This window comes from Pelodiscus sinensis, chromosome 9 (assembly GCF_049634645.1).
Source record: "Pelodiscus sinensis isolate JC-2024 chromosome 9, ASM4963464v1, whole genome shotgun sequence".
Classification (NCBI taxonomy): domain Eukaryota; kingdom Metazoa; phylum Chordata; order Testudines; family Trionychidae; genus Pelodiscus; species Pelodiscus sinensis.
Window position 1 is genome coordinate 1,238,915 of NC_134719.1, and position 17,162 is coordinate 1,256,076.

At 58.3% G+C, this 17,162-nt stretch overlaps 1 protein-coding gene across 3 annotated transcripts in view; it reads right to left on the bottom strand.

Annotated features, from left to right (window-relative positions):
• Positions 1-721: 721 nt before the first annotated feature.
• EIF2B3 (eukaryotic translation initiation factor 2B subunit gamma) overlaps positions 722-17,162 on the bottom strand; it is a 120,394-nt gene continuing 103,953 nt past the window's right edge. For all 3 annotated transcript variants that reach the window (XM_075935854.1, XM_075935853.1, XM_075935856.1), the window contains 2 exons: positions 8,902-9,005; positions 722-893 (listed from right to left, as the gene is read on the bottom strand). In XM_075935854.1, the coding sequence (XP_075791969.1) occupies positions 841-893; positions 8,902-9,005 (157 nt within the window). In that variant the 3' untranslated portion in view covers positions 722-840. The remainder of the gene's footprint in view (positions 894-8,901; positions 9,006-17,162) is intronic.

The window sequence follows — 17,162 nt, forward strand, 5'->3', positions numbered from 1 at the left end:
TGACACGGGCCAGACTCCAGCGAGAGCTGTGCGGCAGGCACCCCAGTGCAACTGGCAAAGCTGCAAGAACAGCGTGCAATGCCTCCATCGCATCCAGGTGCTTTCAGCCCCACAAGCCCGGATTTCCCATGCCAGCTTGTTCCTCATGGCCTGGTGAGTCAGCCCCATGCAGCGTAAGCGCGCGGACAGGGAGCTCGCGTCTGGCTCTCCAGCAGCAGGGCTGAGCGCACGGCTCGTGACAGAACGGGTAATTCCGTTCAGGTTCCCTCCTTCCCGCCTCCCCACACGCGGGCTTGGGCTCCGTTTCAAAGCACCAGGCCAAATCCAGAGGGGACGTGTGGGAACGCCTTTGGCACGCCCGCCTCCATCGCAGACTAGACTAAAACCAGCTGCGGCGACTCAGCGTGTCTGCCCCAGTGCAGGAGCGGGGGCGGGAGAGCTGCAGGAACGGCGAGGAGGCAACGCGGCTTTGCTGCCGGGCTCGCCCAGCCCTCCACGCACAAAGCTGCTCCTGGCTTCCCCGGGGCACAGGGAGTGCGGTGCAAGCCCCCAGCGCCGCAGTTTGGGTCTGGCCGAGAGGGGCCCCGCCGGTCTGCGTGTGGCCCCGCCGGCAGCGCTGCTGAAAAGCCTGGTGCATTCGCGCCGCGGGCAGGAGCCGATCTGACCCTGCACAAAGCAGCGGGCAGATCTGCAAGGCGGGGGGCGGAGAGAGACAGACCACTGGGGAAACGCTTCTTTATTAAGACACAAACCCAGGGCTGGCCGGGAAAGGAGGGATGACAGCGCACGCTCTGCCAGGCCTGCTCCAGACGAGCCATCTCGCGACGGTGGGGGCCCTGGCTAGATTTCCATCAGCTGCTCGCTGCCCACGATGACCTCGTTCAGGTGTTTGGCTGGAAGAGGAAGAGAGAAAAGGCAGGGTTGGAGGGCGGCACTTTTCAAAGCTGTAGCTTTGGAGAAAATGGGAAAAGCAGGTTCCAGTAAACGCCAGCTTGTCTGGGTGGTGTCCCCCCCCCGGGTGTCTCGGTCCCAGTCCCACCCACCTGGCCAAACACCAGGGGGGCGATGGAAGGAGATTGCACACACGGCCGTGTCACTGGCTCTACGGGGCACAGCTGCTGCCCACAGGTGTCTGGCGAGGCACCGGCACCGAGGTGTCAAACCCAGGGGGAGACAGTGACAGGAGCTTTCATCCAGGCAGAGCTTTCAGAGGGCCGAGTACCCGCAATTCCACTGAGGTCAGCAGGGGCTGGGCATGCTCAGGACCCTGCCGGACTGACAGCCAGCACCACAGTGACTTGTGAAGAGATCACCAGCCCAGCGATCCCAGATCAAGCCGGCTCTTTCGCAAGTCCCCCGGCAGTTTGCCTTTGCTGGTGCTGAACAGAGCCAGGGAGGCAGCGGAGAGCAATGGGCAAAGCCCGGCTCACACTCCCACCCCCTGCCGCTGGGGGTAATGGTACCGGCTGATGGGACTCGCCCGCCCAGCCAGCAGGGGCCAGTCTGACAAGGTCACATCTCCAGTTGCCCCCCCCCAGCTTTGCATCAGCTCAGTGAATATTCAGGAGCCAAGGCACCATTATCCCCTCCTCTGCCTCAGGCTTCCTGTGTGACCCTGGGCATGTCACTTAGCCAGCAGGGCCCCGCTGTCCAATGGGATCAGCGCCTGGTGGGCGTGAGGACAAAGGCGTTCAAGGCCAGGAGGCGCTCAGACACTGCGGTGAGGGGGCCAGGCCAGGGCCCCGCCACACAGGGAGTCGAGCCGGACGCTGGCCGCGCAACGAGGGCAAAGTCTCCTGCTGTGTGACTTGCCCATCTCCAGTTGCTCCCGGGTGGGGAGGAGGTTGCAAGGCTGCTGGAAAGCAGACTAAGCAGCCTTCGACTGACCCAGCCCTCAGCAATTCCAGGGCACCCCCGTCCAGGTGCTCTCCCTGCGCGCCAGGTTCGCCGCTGCCCAAGAACCCCCGGGGCCCCGCGATCACAGCGATCCTCGGTTCAGGGAGTCCTGGCCCTGCGACAGGATTCTGTCCAGTTCTCACCTACCCAGCCACACTCTGGGGACCCTTCGTCCCTCCCGCACGGGGCTGAGGCACCCTCTCTGCACGGGCCCGCCGGCACATGCCAGCCTAGGGAGAACAACTTGAGTCTCCTCTCCTCTGGCTTCGGTGCCAGCCAGTCCCACCCTGCTCCTGGCAGCTGGCAGTGACCTGTGGGAACTGGCCTCCCAGCCCGGATTCCTGGCTTCGAAAGCCAGCCCCTCGCCCCGCCCCGTTGCTTGGTGTCCGTCAGACTCCTCGGTGACACTCATGGGAAGGCCCGTTGCTCTCAGCAATGGAGGCCCAGCTGTTGGTGCCATGACCGAGTGTGACGGAAGCACCACGCAAGCACCAGACATGAGTGTCAGCCGGCAGCCCCCCCTTCCAGTCCAGGACCCCCCAACTTTGCCAACGCCCCTCGAACCAGCCCTGCAGCATGTCTTGCTAACCCACTGCTCACCCCCCAGCACCTCCGACCGGCCCCATGGCTCTGCCATCTCTGAGCCTCTTCCAAGCCGACTTCCAGTCGCGCTGATCTGTGTGATGTGATAAGACCTCGGCTAAATTCCAGAGGGACTTGTCACATTACAGCTTGCGGGTGAAACGGGACTTTGTCGGAGTTTGTAAAGACCCGTGTCCAGTTCGGATTCTGAGGTACGTCTGTGGCACTACTCTAGTCTAATAAACACCTCTCGTTTCATTTCAGCCAGCGTCCCTCACTCCCTGTTCTAGACTTGTGGAGTTTTGCTGTAGCGCGTTACCCCCTTGCCATTCCTGGGGTACTTTGCACGTCTACAGCTCACAATTATTTGCACTAGCAGACATTTTTAGCATCGCATGACAGCAAAGTGCTTTGTAACCCTGGGCGAATACCGCCAGGACCATTTCACAGACCACAAAACGGAAGTGTGGAGAGTTTAAGTGACTTGCCCAAGGGCACGAAGTCTGTCAGTGGCAGTGCAGAGAAAGCACCCACCTTCCTAGACTGCTAGTCCCTTTGCTGGGTCTGCTCTATGACACTGCCTGTCGGTGTCACCAAGGAGAGCCAGACGGTCCCAGCAGGGGATGCTCAGCCTTAGCATAAGTGGACCAGAGCTCTGAAAGCTGGAGCCTGTCTCCCCGGGGCCTTGCTGCTGTATCACAGATGAAGCGAAACCACCAGACATGCCTTCAGCTGTCGGGGGGTGAACCATATGTCGGTGTCCTGGTCTTTAAGGCTGAGTGGAATAGTTTGGCTAGGCACTGAAAGCAGAGCCGCTACCTCGCAAGGAAGAACACCACGAGTTTATGCCCACTGCCCGCCTTCTGCCTGGCCTCTGGAAAGCCCGAGGTACTGCTGACTCCCTGGCATGCTCTGAGCAGAGCCGGGTTTCCTTACCAGACCTGGCTGCTGCCCGCCAGTGGCTAAACCTCATCTCCACACACTCTAGAAATGCCAAACGCCTGGGCTGCCCGCTCTGCGCGTTCCCTACCAGGCCGCCTTTCCGGTGCCAGTGGCAGGGCAGTAGCTGCACTCAGCCTGCCCAGAAAGAGGGAGCAGAGAAGGGACTTGCTAAAAGCGCGAGCACTGGACGCTGCAAAGGTGAATCGCATCGGGTGAGACCCGCTCCATGCGGGATCAGCGGGCGAGACCCGCTCCGTGGGGGATCAGCGGGCGAGACCCGCTCCGTGGGGGATCAGCGGGCGAGACCCGCTCCGTGGGGGATCAGCGGGCGAGACCCGCTCCGTGCGGCAGTAAGACTATCCGGCGAGACCCGCTCCGTGGGGGATCAGCGGGCGAGACCCGCTCCGTGGGGGATCAGCGGGCGAGACCCGCTCCGTGGGGGATCAGCGGGCGAGACCCGCTCCGTGGGGGATCAGCGGGCGAGACCCGCTCCGTGCGGCAGTAAGACTATCCGGCGAGACCCGCTCCGTGGGGGATCAGCGGGCGAGACCCGCTCCGTGGGGGATCAGCGGGCGAGACCCGCTCCGTGCGGCAGTAAGACTATCCGGCGAGACCCGCTCCGTGGGGGATCAGCGGGCGAGACCCGCTCCGTGGGGGATCAGCGGGCGAGACCCGCTCCGTGGGGGATCAGCGGGCGAGACCCGCTCCGTGCGGGATCAGCGGGCGAGACCCGCTCCGTGCGGCAGTAAGACTATCCGGTGAGACCCGCTCCGTGCGGGATCAGCGGGCGAGACCCGCTCCGTGCGGGATCAGTGGGCGAGACCCGCTCCGTGCGGGATCAGTGGGCGAGACCCGCTCCTTGTGGCAGTAAGACTATCCGGTGAGACCCGCTCCGTGCGGGATCAGTGGGCGAGACCCGCTCCTTGTGGCAGTAAGACTATCCGGCGAGACCTGCTCTATGAGGGAGGAAGGCGTGCGATGCGACTGCAGAGCGGAGTGACGCACTCGAACGCCTGGCTCGCGCGTTGCTACTGTGGCCCAGGTGCTCCTGCTGAAGCCCTGCAGATTCCGCTGGGGGCAAATCAAAAATCTGCCCCTGGGTCCCGAGGCGATTCTGCTGCGCCCGGTGTTTGTTTACAGGGACTGGGCGCCAAGGGGAGCCTCCGCAGCTGGAGGCAAAACAAACTGCAATGCAAACACACACAGGGCAGGAATGACTCTGACTCCCAGCACAAAGCCAACCATAATCCCGGGTGCTAATGACCCAGCGCCTTCCTCTCCAGCTCAGACCCTGCTTTCCGGCAGGCTCCCCCAGGGCGGGGGTGGGGGCAGGAGACGGTCCAGCACCCTGGGACGAGCACTGTGAAAGCATCTCCTTGTTGTTCGCTCAGTTAGCCCCCAGACACGCGGCTGCTGCTGGTGGCAGGACTCCCTTGGAGGGGCGGAGGCCCAGGACCACCCCGAAGCCCTCGGGGGCTCCAGAAACGTTCCTTTACTCACTCAGTTACATACGCTGCTTCATAAACCTGTTAAAAGCCAATCGAAACCAGCCCCTGGCACAGAATTACTGCTCCATTATACAGCAGGGAGGAAAGCCACCGCTGAGCGCTGGCTCGCTTTAAAGCAGGCGGGGGAGGGGAGGCCGCAGAACCGCGCGGGAAAGCAGGCTGGGGGACTCCCAGCAGCGCCGTCGGGAGACGCACACTGAGCGGCTCACTGGGGGTGGCACTGGGAGGCTGGGGGGCAAGTGGTGACAGAGACCCAAGGGGCAGCAGGGACGGGGCAGTGGGGGCTTGCCAAGGCCTGCTGCACCCCCCCACTTGAGACACTCAGCACGTAACCGGGCTGCCCAAACGGGCGGCTCCCAGGGCTCTGCGGAGGGCGGCTTGCTCAGCCGGCTGACCCCAAGGGGGGACTGCAGACGGGCTGTCTGGAGCCAGGCGGCCTGGCCCTGCCGCCCCAGAAGGGAGATGCTTGGCCAGGAGATGGGGGCTGTGGCCGCAGGCAGATGGGCGTGGCCCGGCAGGCCAGGAACGAGCACCAGCCAGGCCCGGAGAAAAGCAGAGACCAAGCGGCTAACCGATCCAAAGGAAGCAGCAGCCCCATTGCTCTGCGGCGACCCAGAGGGTCACATGACAGGAAGCCGGGGGTGCCCAGGAGTAAAACGAGACCTCCGGGACGGCGGCCGAGCGGCAGGGTCGCTACACCGGGCAGGAGCCGCCGTGCACACGGGTGTGCTGCTCTGCGCCGGCCTACCTGCCGGGCTCTGCTCAGTCCGTCACCCTCCCTGGAAGGCTGGGCTGCACGTGTGGGGCAGGCAGATGCCCCGGGGGCTCGGATCAGGGTTTCCGGCGCGGGGAGGGAAGGCGGGCGCGCGGCAGGTCTGCGCCAGGGTTCTCAGTAGGCAGGCGGGCAAAGGTGATAGAAGAGGGAGCCCAAGGGCGGGTGGGCGGGTGGGTGGGACGGACGATGGGGTAGGCGTGGGGGCCAGCCCTACATGCCTGGCTACCAGGGAAGCCCGGGGCCGTGGCACAGCGGTCAGGCTCCCCCAGCTGCCGGGGGGGGGAGGGGGGGACTGCAGCACAGCAACCCGCGGAAGGATTGGGCGGAGCTTGACTTCAGGGGCGGGGCCTCAGGAGGAAGGGGCGGAGCTGGGGCTTGCCCATGGGGGTGGGTCTTTCTCCAGTGGCCTAGTGGAGAGAGTACAAGGAGGGGCATTCGCTCAGGGCCGATTCACTCACGTTCTGAGGCTGAGCTCAGGTGCTCTCAGGGCACCCGCGATAAGCGGGAAAGACGTGGAAGCGGATGGTGCAACGTTCGCTGAGTGGCAGGCTCGGAGAGCGCCACCAGCCCCGCGACTGGGAAGGCGGCTCAGAGGTTTGGCAAGCGCGGCAGCAGGCTGACGGTGCCGCAAGCCCAGCGCACGCTGCTCTGCACGCGAGAGAGGCCGCGGCCGACGCGCCGGTCGGAACGGCAGCAGCGGAGGAGACTGAGGTGCCAGGAGACAAACAGAAGCTAAAAGATCATCTGAGCCACGACAAAGCGTCTCAAAATGGCACCACTGCCGCACGGAACGAAAAGCCGTGGGGGGCGAGGGGGCGAGACAGATCCCCGCAAGCCGGGCAGGGAGCAGGTCTCGGCACCTTCCCTCACTCGGGAACGACGCTCTTCCGACCGGACACCTGCGCTCGAGTCCTCCCAAAGCCTGTTTGAGTGGCAGGGGTCCTTCCGGAGCGTCACGCCTGGAGCCGAGTGTGCGGGGACAAGACTCCACCCGCCGGCCAAGGGAGACATGGCGCACGGCTGCCGGCGGGGGACTTCGCATGTCGCTTGTGTGCAAGGTGAGGCCGGCTGGGCTGTGGCTCACAGGGTGAGGTTCCCACATGGCTCCTGTTAACTCCCAGCAAAGATACCCCAGCCAGCCAGGGGCTGTGAAACGTCCCTGGAAGGGCTCTGTCCCTCGCCGCAGCCGGGCACTGGAGGAGCCTGTGCCCACAAGAGCTCGCTGATCCCTGCACGGGCACTCGGGCGTGGGGGTGTGCGTGCGTGCTCCTGGCTCTTACATGCAGCTGCCTCCTAGGAGTGCACAAGGGGCTCTTTGCTCTGGATGAAGCGTGTGAAACTATTTTCACAAGGTTATGAACTGAGGCCTTCCGGGCAGACGCTTCACAATCAACAGGCAGAGTGTGTGGCAGGTCACTTAACCCCTTCACGCTGCGAGCCTGAATCTCCCCAGCTGGGAATGGCGGGTGGCCCCGAGAGGGTGAAGTGCTAGCCAGCGGGTGGCCTGGGAAACGACAGACCAGCCCTCGTACACCAGCGTTACCCAGACTGGGAAAACAGGACCAGTCTTCTGAAAAGCTGCCTGATTCCACTGGCTCTCCCAGGAACACGCCTTCTGACAAGGGCTGTGCGCCAGTCTGACACCCTCTCCAGCGGGCACTGGCGCACAGTGGTGGCTGCACCGGGAACCCGGGGGAACTGAGCCAAGCCTCCCAGCGCAGCAGCAGCCAGCTCCCTGGGGAGGCGTGAGCCCCACCTTGCTAACTGCTCTCCACGCCCATTGCTATCCCGAGGGGCGCTCGGCACCACGCAGGGTCAGGCCCTACAAGCCATGGTGCTATTCCACCACCGAGAGGCACTGGTGGCATCCACCAAGTTCCCTGCAGAGCCCTGGTCAGCGCCTGCCCGCCCCAGGGTGCCAGTGGCAGGGAGTGGCTGGCGGGATATTCCCGTCTGGCTGGACACCGGTCCCCCTGCAACGCTGGCCCCGAGCCAGGGCTGTGGGTAGAGCCGTGCACAATCCGCAGAATGAGGACGGGCGATCCGGTGGCTTGTCCTTACAGACGACACGTTCCCAGCTGTTCTGCTGGGGAGCTACAGACCCGACTCTGCAAGAGAGAACGGCCCTGGGGTCAGGGCCCTTTGCCGCCCCGCTGGAGAACCGCCCTCATCTGGCCATGTTGTGAGCTGCCAAACGTCTCAGTTCGGCCGCTACGTTCTCCGAAGAGCCTGGCAGGCGCCCCACCCGGGTGGCAGGTGCTGAACTGGAAGCTCCCGGCCTTTGCTGCTCCCAGGCGCCACGACACCGGCACCGGCACAAGGGCCGAGCAGGGACCCGGGCCTGCCTTGCGCTCGATGCTCCAGCATAGAGGAAGAAGTGGCCTGCCTCAAAGGCGGGAGCACGGGAGCCGGAGTCGGGCGGGGGGTGGCAGAGCGAGCAGACGGGCGAGCGGCTCGGAGCGGGGGCACAGAAGAGCCGCTAGGGTACGTGGGGCCCTGCAGAAAGGTTTCCGGGCTGCCTGAAGTGCAGATCTTTCTGCGGGGCCCCCCCAGTCCAGGGCGGGCTGGGGGACGCGGTTCCACTCTGCTGCTCCCCTGCGCTCCCGGGCTGGAGCTGCTAGAGGCAGGACACTCCAGCCAGCTTTCAGGCTCCACCCCCCAGCTCCCATTGGTCGGGAATTGAGGCCAATAGAAGCTGCGGGAGGCGGTGCCTGTAGGCAAATGCAGGGCAGCGCACAGAGCCACCTGCCCCCTCCCTGGGCCTGGCCCACCAAAGGGGAGCTGCACCCCCACCCCTCATCTCCCTCCCTCCTAACTTCTGCCCAGATGCCTGAACCCTGCCCTGCGCCCCTTCCCACACTCCAAACCCCTTGGCCCCAGCCTGCAGCCCCCTCCTGAACCCCAAATTCAGCATCCCCAGGCCCACCCCAGAGCCTGCATCCCCCACTGGGAGCCCTCACCCCCTCCCACACCCAACCCCCTGCCTCAACCCACGGCCCCTGCCGCCCTCTGAACTCCGCATTTTTGGTCCCACCCCAGAGCCACACACAGTTCAGGAAGGAGGCCACCAGCCTAACGGGACAAGGTCCCCTGCAGCAGCCAGGTGGAACCAAGGATAAAACCGAGGGGCGGCAGCCCAGGGAACGCCCAGCTCCTCAAGGAACTCTACACCCATCACCCAAGCAGCTCCCTGCTCACCTTTGGGTTCCAGACGCTGGCCGCTTCCGATCAAACAGTCCCTGAGGTCGGCTCCTTTCTCTATCACGGCGTTATGGCAGATCAGGCAGTTCTGGAGGCTGCACCTGGAAGAGAAAACCGAGGACGTCGGATACAGAACGTAACTAGAGTCCACCAGCGCAATCTGATGAGCCTAGTGTGGGGGGCATTGCTCCTGCTCTGGGCAGGGGGCTGGATGTGATGACCTCCTGAGGTCTCTTCCAGCTCTGTGATTCTATGACTCAGGAGGCAGGCCGGGCTTTGGTGCTGCCCCGTCTCGGCTGGATTTCCCCCACACGCCACGTTCTCTGACCCTTGTGCTCAGAGGCTCTGACAGAAGAACGGGAGCAGCAGAAACTACCGAAAGGCTGTCTCCCTGAGAGGAGTTTTGCATTTAGCTGAGTGGTCCTGGGGAGACACAGAACTCGCCAAGGTCCATCTAGCCTAGAATTCTGTCTCCAACAGAAACCAGAACCAGATGCTGCAAAGAAAAGTGTAAGAGCCCCACAGCAGGCAGACGTGGGGAAAGCTGCCTCCCAAATTAGGTCAATGTCCCCGCCACAAATCTATTCTTAGCATTAATTATGACAACTTTGGATATTCTTCTTATCCACATAAATGTCCAATCCCTTTATGACTCTTAAGTTCTTGCTGCAGTGATTTCCAGTAGCATGGAGTTCCACAGTTTCACACCCCTGCCACTTTGATCTTTGCTCATGAGCCTTGTCCTTTGGTCAGCAGAACACCACATCCGTTAACTTCCCGGTGGTCGATGGACAGGCTCTATGGTGTAACTAGGCCCACGATGGCTTTGAATAGCAGGACAGAGCTCTTGAACTGGGCCTCGGATGTGGCGAGGAACCACACGGCTGCGGCAACCTGACTTGAGACAGGCTTTCCCGCCACCTGCCAGTCCTACGAAGTCTCCTGCTCCTCGGTGACATGGATTCTGCCGTCCAAACGGAGATGGCAGTTCCCTCGCTGCTGGACGAGCCGCAGTGACCCTGCAGGGTCAGAGGAGCGAGACGGCGCAACCCCTTTCAGTCAGCAGATGCTGTAGCTCAGGCCCAGGATCACATAACAGGAGCAGGCCTGCGGTGTAAGAAGGGGTCGCCGCAAAGAGGTGCTCTGGCTCCAATCCTGCGTAAGCCGGTTCCGTCCCCCCAGGAAAGGCTGGAGGGATTCACGCTGGAGCTGTCTGGCTCAGGTTGCCTTGCCAGGGTTCTGATCCTCAACGGGGACATTACGGCACCGCCGGTCTTTGCTTTCTGTTACTGCAGCCTGGCCCAGCTGCTGCCTTCCCCCTGCTCGACGCAGCTCAGAGCCCGGCAATTTTGGGAGGGGTCTAGAAGGAACGTTCATCAGACTAAGGCAGGGCTACTCAACTCTGGAAGCCTGGGGGGCCACAACGATCCTCTCAGCACATGCCGACGGCTGCAAATTAAGTGTGGTTTCATATACATGCAAATCGCTTCTTTCACACTGACGGGCAAGACTACACAACACACAGGCCTGATTTAAGTCAGCTCTGTGGATATTACTACAATGCGATATTTACCCGATCGCCACCCCTACGACAGCACTTGGAACGAGCAAGGACAGTCCAGGAATGTGACGACTAAAACACATCTCAACAGAAGACCGTTCTATGGACTCCTTTTTTGTTTTGGCTCCCACCCGCGGGCCGTGTGTTGAGCCCCGCGTAAACCCAAACCACACGGCAAACAAACGGGCCGCGGGCTGAGTAGCCCTGGGCTAAGGAACGACTCCGTTTAGCACAGACCGCAGGGTGCTGTTCTGAGTTTGCCCGGCGAGGACGGAGCTACCCCCCGCACTAGCATAACCTACCCAAAGCGCCCCCGCCCCCACTCCGCTACGCTCACAGAGTCCTGTTCATGTGTTAGCTCCACCTGGGCCGAGTCTAGAGTCTCTCTCCCCAGCCTCATGTGGGGCCCCATCCTGGGGGGTTCCAGCACCCCAATCTACCCCCCCAAAAGGAATGGCAAGTGCCCAGCGCTCTCCAGGGCCCTGCAGTGGTTTATAAGCCATCCCGCTACCTGCTAGTGTGTGTGTCTGCAGAGAAGGGGCCTGGCTGTGCGTGGGCGGGGAGGGAAGGCGGCTCAGGAGAACACGATCTGAGCATGGAGAATATCTCGGAGGTGGCTCGAGGAGGAGAAACTGCGGCTACAACCAAGAAACTGCTCCCACCGTCATTATCTTTGCACTGGCATCAACACTCAGCAAGTTAACTCCTGCAAACCGCCTGTGTGGTTGGGGGAGGCGCTGCCGACGCCCGGGAACCACAGGCAGCTTGTTGATGCGTGCCAGGTGCTAGCGAACCCAGGGAACCCAGCCGGCGGGAGGGGGGAGACAAATCACCACCTCCACAGCTTATAAAAACCACTCCAGCGCACCGAACTTGAAAATCAGTCACAACACCCGCCTCCCACTCACATCAAACAGCAGCGGATCCCCTTTTTATTGTGCGGGTGGAGCAAAACTCCAACAGATATAAACACATTTTGTGGGTGTTCCTCGCAATGGCTGACAGATGGAACGCAGCCATTTTGAAACCACTCGGAAAGGCCTTTGCAGAAAGCCCAGGCTGCCAAGACGTGTACTCGGGGTGTTTATTTTATCTTGATTTATTTTTTTAAATGTAAAGAGCAAGGAAGAAACTTTCATTCTCTTGCAAGATCCATGTCACATTTCAAGGCAGGCTATTGTGCTTTCTTTAACCACTGCTCTTCCTGGCTGTTTCCAATATTCAATACTATTTTATCCAGGCCGCTTTGATAGCACTGAGTTTGATGAACATTGCTGCGTGTGGTGCACACGGTTGATTTACTGCATTCTAATGGGAACCATATTTGTCTGCCTAAAACATAGTATATTTTTCAACTTTTCAGCACTGTGAAAGCGGATCTCTCCTGACCTTAAACCCGAGGCCGACATTCAAACCCACAAGAACAACTAATTTGGGTCGTTTGATTTACAGCTGAAGTTCCAATCAGAATTAGTTTGAAGGGCAATTGCACCGCTCGGAGCCTGGCAGCTGGGAACGCTGCGCTGAAAGTAAATGCAAACACGCCGCGGCTGGCTGCATTCTGGAGCGCGCTTTGCAAGCCGGGGCCTGCAGCGGTAACAGCTGGGGATGTGGGCTGGCTACCATTCGTTAGTCGCGCAGGTACAAGGGGCATGCCTGCCTCCGACAGGCAGAGAGACCCACCTTGTTTTCCGAACCGGGGAGGGGACAAGAGGAAGAAGAGGAATGGCCCAGGAGGGGACTTAGGGGGGGAATGACAAATATTTAGGGCTCTCTGTTGCAGACCTCCTAACGAGATCACTCTGCAGGGCCCTAATTTCAGTGAGGCCACAAATGACCCCTCCACCTCCTCCCCACATTGTAAACAACTAATCCCAGCAGAAAACAACAGAGCGCAACATGTACACGCACTGGGCCACATTCCAGGCCCTTCTTTATCTTCTATTTATTTTTCTAAAAGGTCAGAGATTGCAAGGGGGGGGGAGGGGAGAGAAGAAAGCCAAATACGCGTCCATCTCTTGTGTGGGCCGAGCCAGCGTCCAAACACACACAACACGGAGCTTTTATTGCAGAGCAGTCCTGGGACTTGGCATGCGTCTCTCCCCGCCCCGCCCCCCAATTGTGGCAAAGTCTCCCATAGCTTTAAACCAGAGGCCAGGGTGGTCGACTGCATGTGGGAGAAATGCCGAGAACTGGGAAAGAATTCCATCTCCCGTCCAATTATAAATAAGGAAATATTAGTCCCAGAGAGCGACTGATTTCCTCAGCCCTGGGACTGCTCTCAGGCCGGCTATCGGTCTATCAATCAAACTCTTCAATCGAATCTGTCACTTGCAGTTGCAACATGCTACTTAAGAAAAGCAAAGCCTCTACCACCGAGGCAGAGCGCTCTCCCTGGCACTGTGGTGCTACATTCTTCTAAACCTTTGAAAATGGAAATCTGAGATCAAACAAACTTTTGGGGAGGGGAGGGGATCAAAATATGCACTGCTCAGCACACAAGGAACAATCTGCAGGAATCCAACACACAACCCATAATTACAGGCTACCCACTAATTATTTAGGACTCCGTGATTAAAGCGATGAACGTTCCTGGAAGAAAGGGGCTTAAATAACGCAGGTCAAGACCTCCAGGGGAGCGCTAGCCCTAGACGTCCAATCTTAGGACGGCACAGCTGTCACAGGTTTGCCTTACAGCAAATCGGCCGAAATGGAGATGGAAAACGTCCCTGGCCGCTACCTTGCTGTGCATCCAAAGGACCTCACCTCTGACGGGCAGGAAGGGAAGGCAAGCCAGGTGGGCAGACCTCTTGCTGATGGGCTCGAAAGGGGGAGGGGGACCTCTGGATATGTAGAGGAGGGAAGACACTGCTGAGCCTAAGGGCCGATGCTGGGGGCAGCCTCGTGGAGATGCTCGGTGCCGCCATGAAGGAGGTGCAGCTAATCCAGAAAGATGGCAGCTGCCAGGAGGGGCAGATGAAAAGCAAGGAACACAGAGTAACTCTTGGTGCTCTAGCAGCAACCAACACCTTCCAAAGGAGTCCCGCTTCCTCTCCGAGCCGGAGGCGTGGGGGCTATGACACACAGTCAAAGCGGTAAGACACTGCCATCGTGGGAAAAAACGGAGCGCTCTCAAGCCCATTGTCAGGAACCTAGAGAAGCCTGAAATTTCACTTTCATGAAAAAACATTTTCCACATGTCAATAGCAAGCTCCTCCGTTCATGCACTACAGGAGATGGCAGCTGAACATTTCAGAGCCACTTTTCAAAGAAACCAGTTTATTAAAAATATGGGCTTTGAGGTCTCTCCCTGGGGTAACATAAAACTCCTACCAGCCCCCTATGTCCGTAAGCAATTTGCACGATCTCTGAGGGTGTGTTTGCCGAGGAACTTTCTACCCAGGTGTACGTACTGCTCTCATTACCACGGGACAACGGCTCTGCTCCTGCCCCACAGCCTAAATATTGCACTTTGCACCAGATGGACTAGCCAGCAGCCAAGCTTTCCAGTTACAGGTTCGGGCTCCTGCAGACAGCTGGCCCACAACTGCCTCGGAGCTGCCGTCACTGGACTCCGAAGGTGAGAGGCAGGGTTCAAGGCCAGGCAAATGGGGAGGTGGTTTCTCGCCTCCGACACTTCAGTTTAGCGATCTCTTGCTGGCCTCAGGGCAAGTTCATCCATGACCCTTCATTTAGCGAGAAGTCCAGTTGTAATACGTGGCGGGTCTGCTGTAACCAATGTAGGATCCACAGTGCGTGACAAGCTGTTCCTCGGGATTCATTCGTTTACAGGCCTTATGGCCGGAGGGCTGTGTCTCCTGTGATCATTTAGCGCACTGCAGCGTCTATTTGCTCCTCATTTCAAAGGCTAGCCACAGAACAAGTACTCCTCGATTCCCACCCCTGAGCTAAGCCGCAGGGTTCACGCTGACCCACCCCAGGCGGAGGCTGGGATATTCAGAGCACACCCCAGGAGGGCACTTTGGTTGGGTTTTTTCCGAGCGCGGGTCTTCTCCAAAATGGACTTTGCGACGTGCCCCGTTTAGGGCATCCCAGTAGCCTCCATGCAAAGCGAGCCCATTGGAGAAATTTGCTCTAACCGCCTCCAGCAAAGCCTGGGACACGACAGTCAAGCCAGGTTCTTCATTCTCTCACGCAAGCCACAAAGCAAATTCTACAGCCTGGTTCTGCTTCAGGCTCCATCTGTTCACCCCTCACGGCCTTCAAAGGACTCTCCCCTCCTGTTCCGTCAGCAACCCCGCAGGGACTGTGTTAACAATGGTGTTGACGATACAGAAGTTCACCTGGGGGAGACTGTCAAAGATACCTAGGGGCAGGATTCCCATTGCGAGTCAGGGGGGTCAGGCGCTCAGCTGCCAGTTTCGCCTTTGAAAGCCTCCTCTCTTGGTTCCACACGGCCAGCAGGAGCAGATGGTTACTAGCGTCCCTAAAACCACCCAACTCGGAGCAGAACCGCTGTGATGGAAATGGTCATTTGACACAGCCCCTCCTCCGTGGAGCAATGCTTGACGCTTAACCTCTGATGTAATTTTATCTGAACCAAATGTTTGGAAAACGGGCAAGAGTTCCTTGTGCTATCAGGGAAACATCTGCATCCATGTTAAAAAAAAAGCGGTCATATATGTAATGCAGCTTGATGTCAAACAACGTGAGCCAAAAGTGATCTCTTTTGGGGGATGAGGGAGAAAAGCAGCTCACACATCCACAAGATGTAGGTATATTATGAGGAATGACCTCAATGTACACGAAGTGGACTTCAACAGAGTTGAAAAACAGCCCGCTCAGTGGCTCAAAGTTACTCCTTTCCAGAGGTTTTCCAGAACGACTCATCTCTTCCATTTCGTTGGAGACAATACGCTCTTTGGGGCAAGGACTGTCCTTTGTCCAGGGCACGAAGCCTGTGTCTGCTGGTTAACAAATAACACGCCCAAAACAACCACAAGCGCTCAAACGTGCAGACAACACTGACGTCGGAGGTGCAACAGGCAGAGACAGCGAGGGCAGGACCCAACCGCAGGGCTACCCGGGGAGATGAGAACTTGGAGTGGAGTGTCGGTAATTGGAAAGCCCTACATTCAGGGAGGAGAACGAACCAGCCCAGAACCAGCTGCATAATCCAGCAGCCACGCAACTCCCATTTAAGACATTCAGGCCTCAGTTTGGCAGAGCACTAACAAACCTACTTACCTTTAAGCACGTCTAGAAAGTCCATCGCTATTAAGCAAAGCAGTTGAGCGCACGCTTAAGTGTTTCTCCGTAACTGCCCTAATTTTACTGCTTTCACAGTGGCCCCGGGGAACATGTGTGGACAAGGCCCCGGAGGAGAAAACTGTCATCTTAACAAGTGGTGCAAAATATAAAATACTGAAGGGTCACGGCACGAGCACAACTTGATTTGCAGCTTTGTAAGCTACAGAGTTCGAAACGCCGTCTCCTCATTCCTTCTCAGGAGGGGACGTGCTGCAAAATGTACTTTACAATGCCCCACAAATGGTGCCTTGGCAGTGGGAGCTCTCCTGTATACTGGTATTATCCCATGGGGGAAAAGGCCGCTTCTGGGCTGAACCCCTATTAAAGTCTCCACTCCATCCTGGTTTTAATTAGACCTTTCTTCCAATTGGTCCCAGTTTCATACATCAGGTGCTGATTTAGCACTATCAAGGAAACAACCAATAAACTTCACAATCAATCTGCAGCTAGTAGTCAAACCCGCTTGCCTCGCTTGTTGTTTTCTCCCTTTGTACATGTTCTCCTAGAAAGTAGCATTAAATTGGAGCCACGTGGTAAACTCGACCAGCATTTAACTAGACACATGTGGTCCCTCTTACGCCCGCTTACGGGGTAACAACTACAGCAAGCACTGTGCTCTCTGCTTCAAGACAAGGAGCTGGAACTTGTTTAACAAAATCCAACATGTAGCTTCTACACCTGCCAGCTTCTCTCACATCCGTTCCTGTTGTTACCCTTGGCTCCTTACACATGGGCCAGCTTCCCTGAAGGTAGACATACATCCTCCAGAGCACTCGGGAACAGGCACACACATATTCTGTACATAACAGATTGTATTCCTCTCCCCCTCAATATGTCCCTTGGCTACTTGAGTCAATTGTCAACGGGGCAGGCACTGTGTCTTCAGATGCTTTTGCACAGTTCTTTAGCACAACAGAGTCCCCATTCTAATTGTGTAGTATTGAAGAATCCCCCTAACGCAAGAAGAGGAGGAAGAAATATAACTAAGGATTTTGTAATAAGTCAGCTCTTTAAAACTCTTTCCTATTCTTACCAGTGCTCTTCTGGGTCACAAAAGCAGATATAGCAATAATGGCATTTCCTTTGTGAGAAGTATGAAGACGTGAGAATGGGAAGAGACTGCTTTACACCAGCGGTTTTCAACCTGTGTGCCACGGAGGCCTGGGAGTCCATAGACTAGATCTAAGATTTCAAAGGGGTCTGCATCTCTGTTTGAAATGCTTTAGGGGTCTGTAAATGGAAAAACAAAGTTGAAACCCCCTGCTTTACACAGATGGGTATGGTCAGCCGGCAATACAGGCGAGAATGTCTTGTTACAATAATTAGATGTCTGAACCCCAAATTAAAGTGATTTCCAGCCACTGGTAGTGTGTGGTAAGCATCCATTGATTTTAGAGACCTTCCCTTAAAGAGATATTATCAAGGA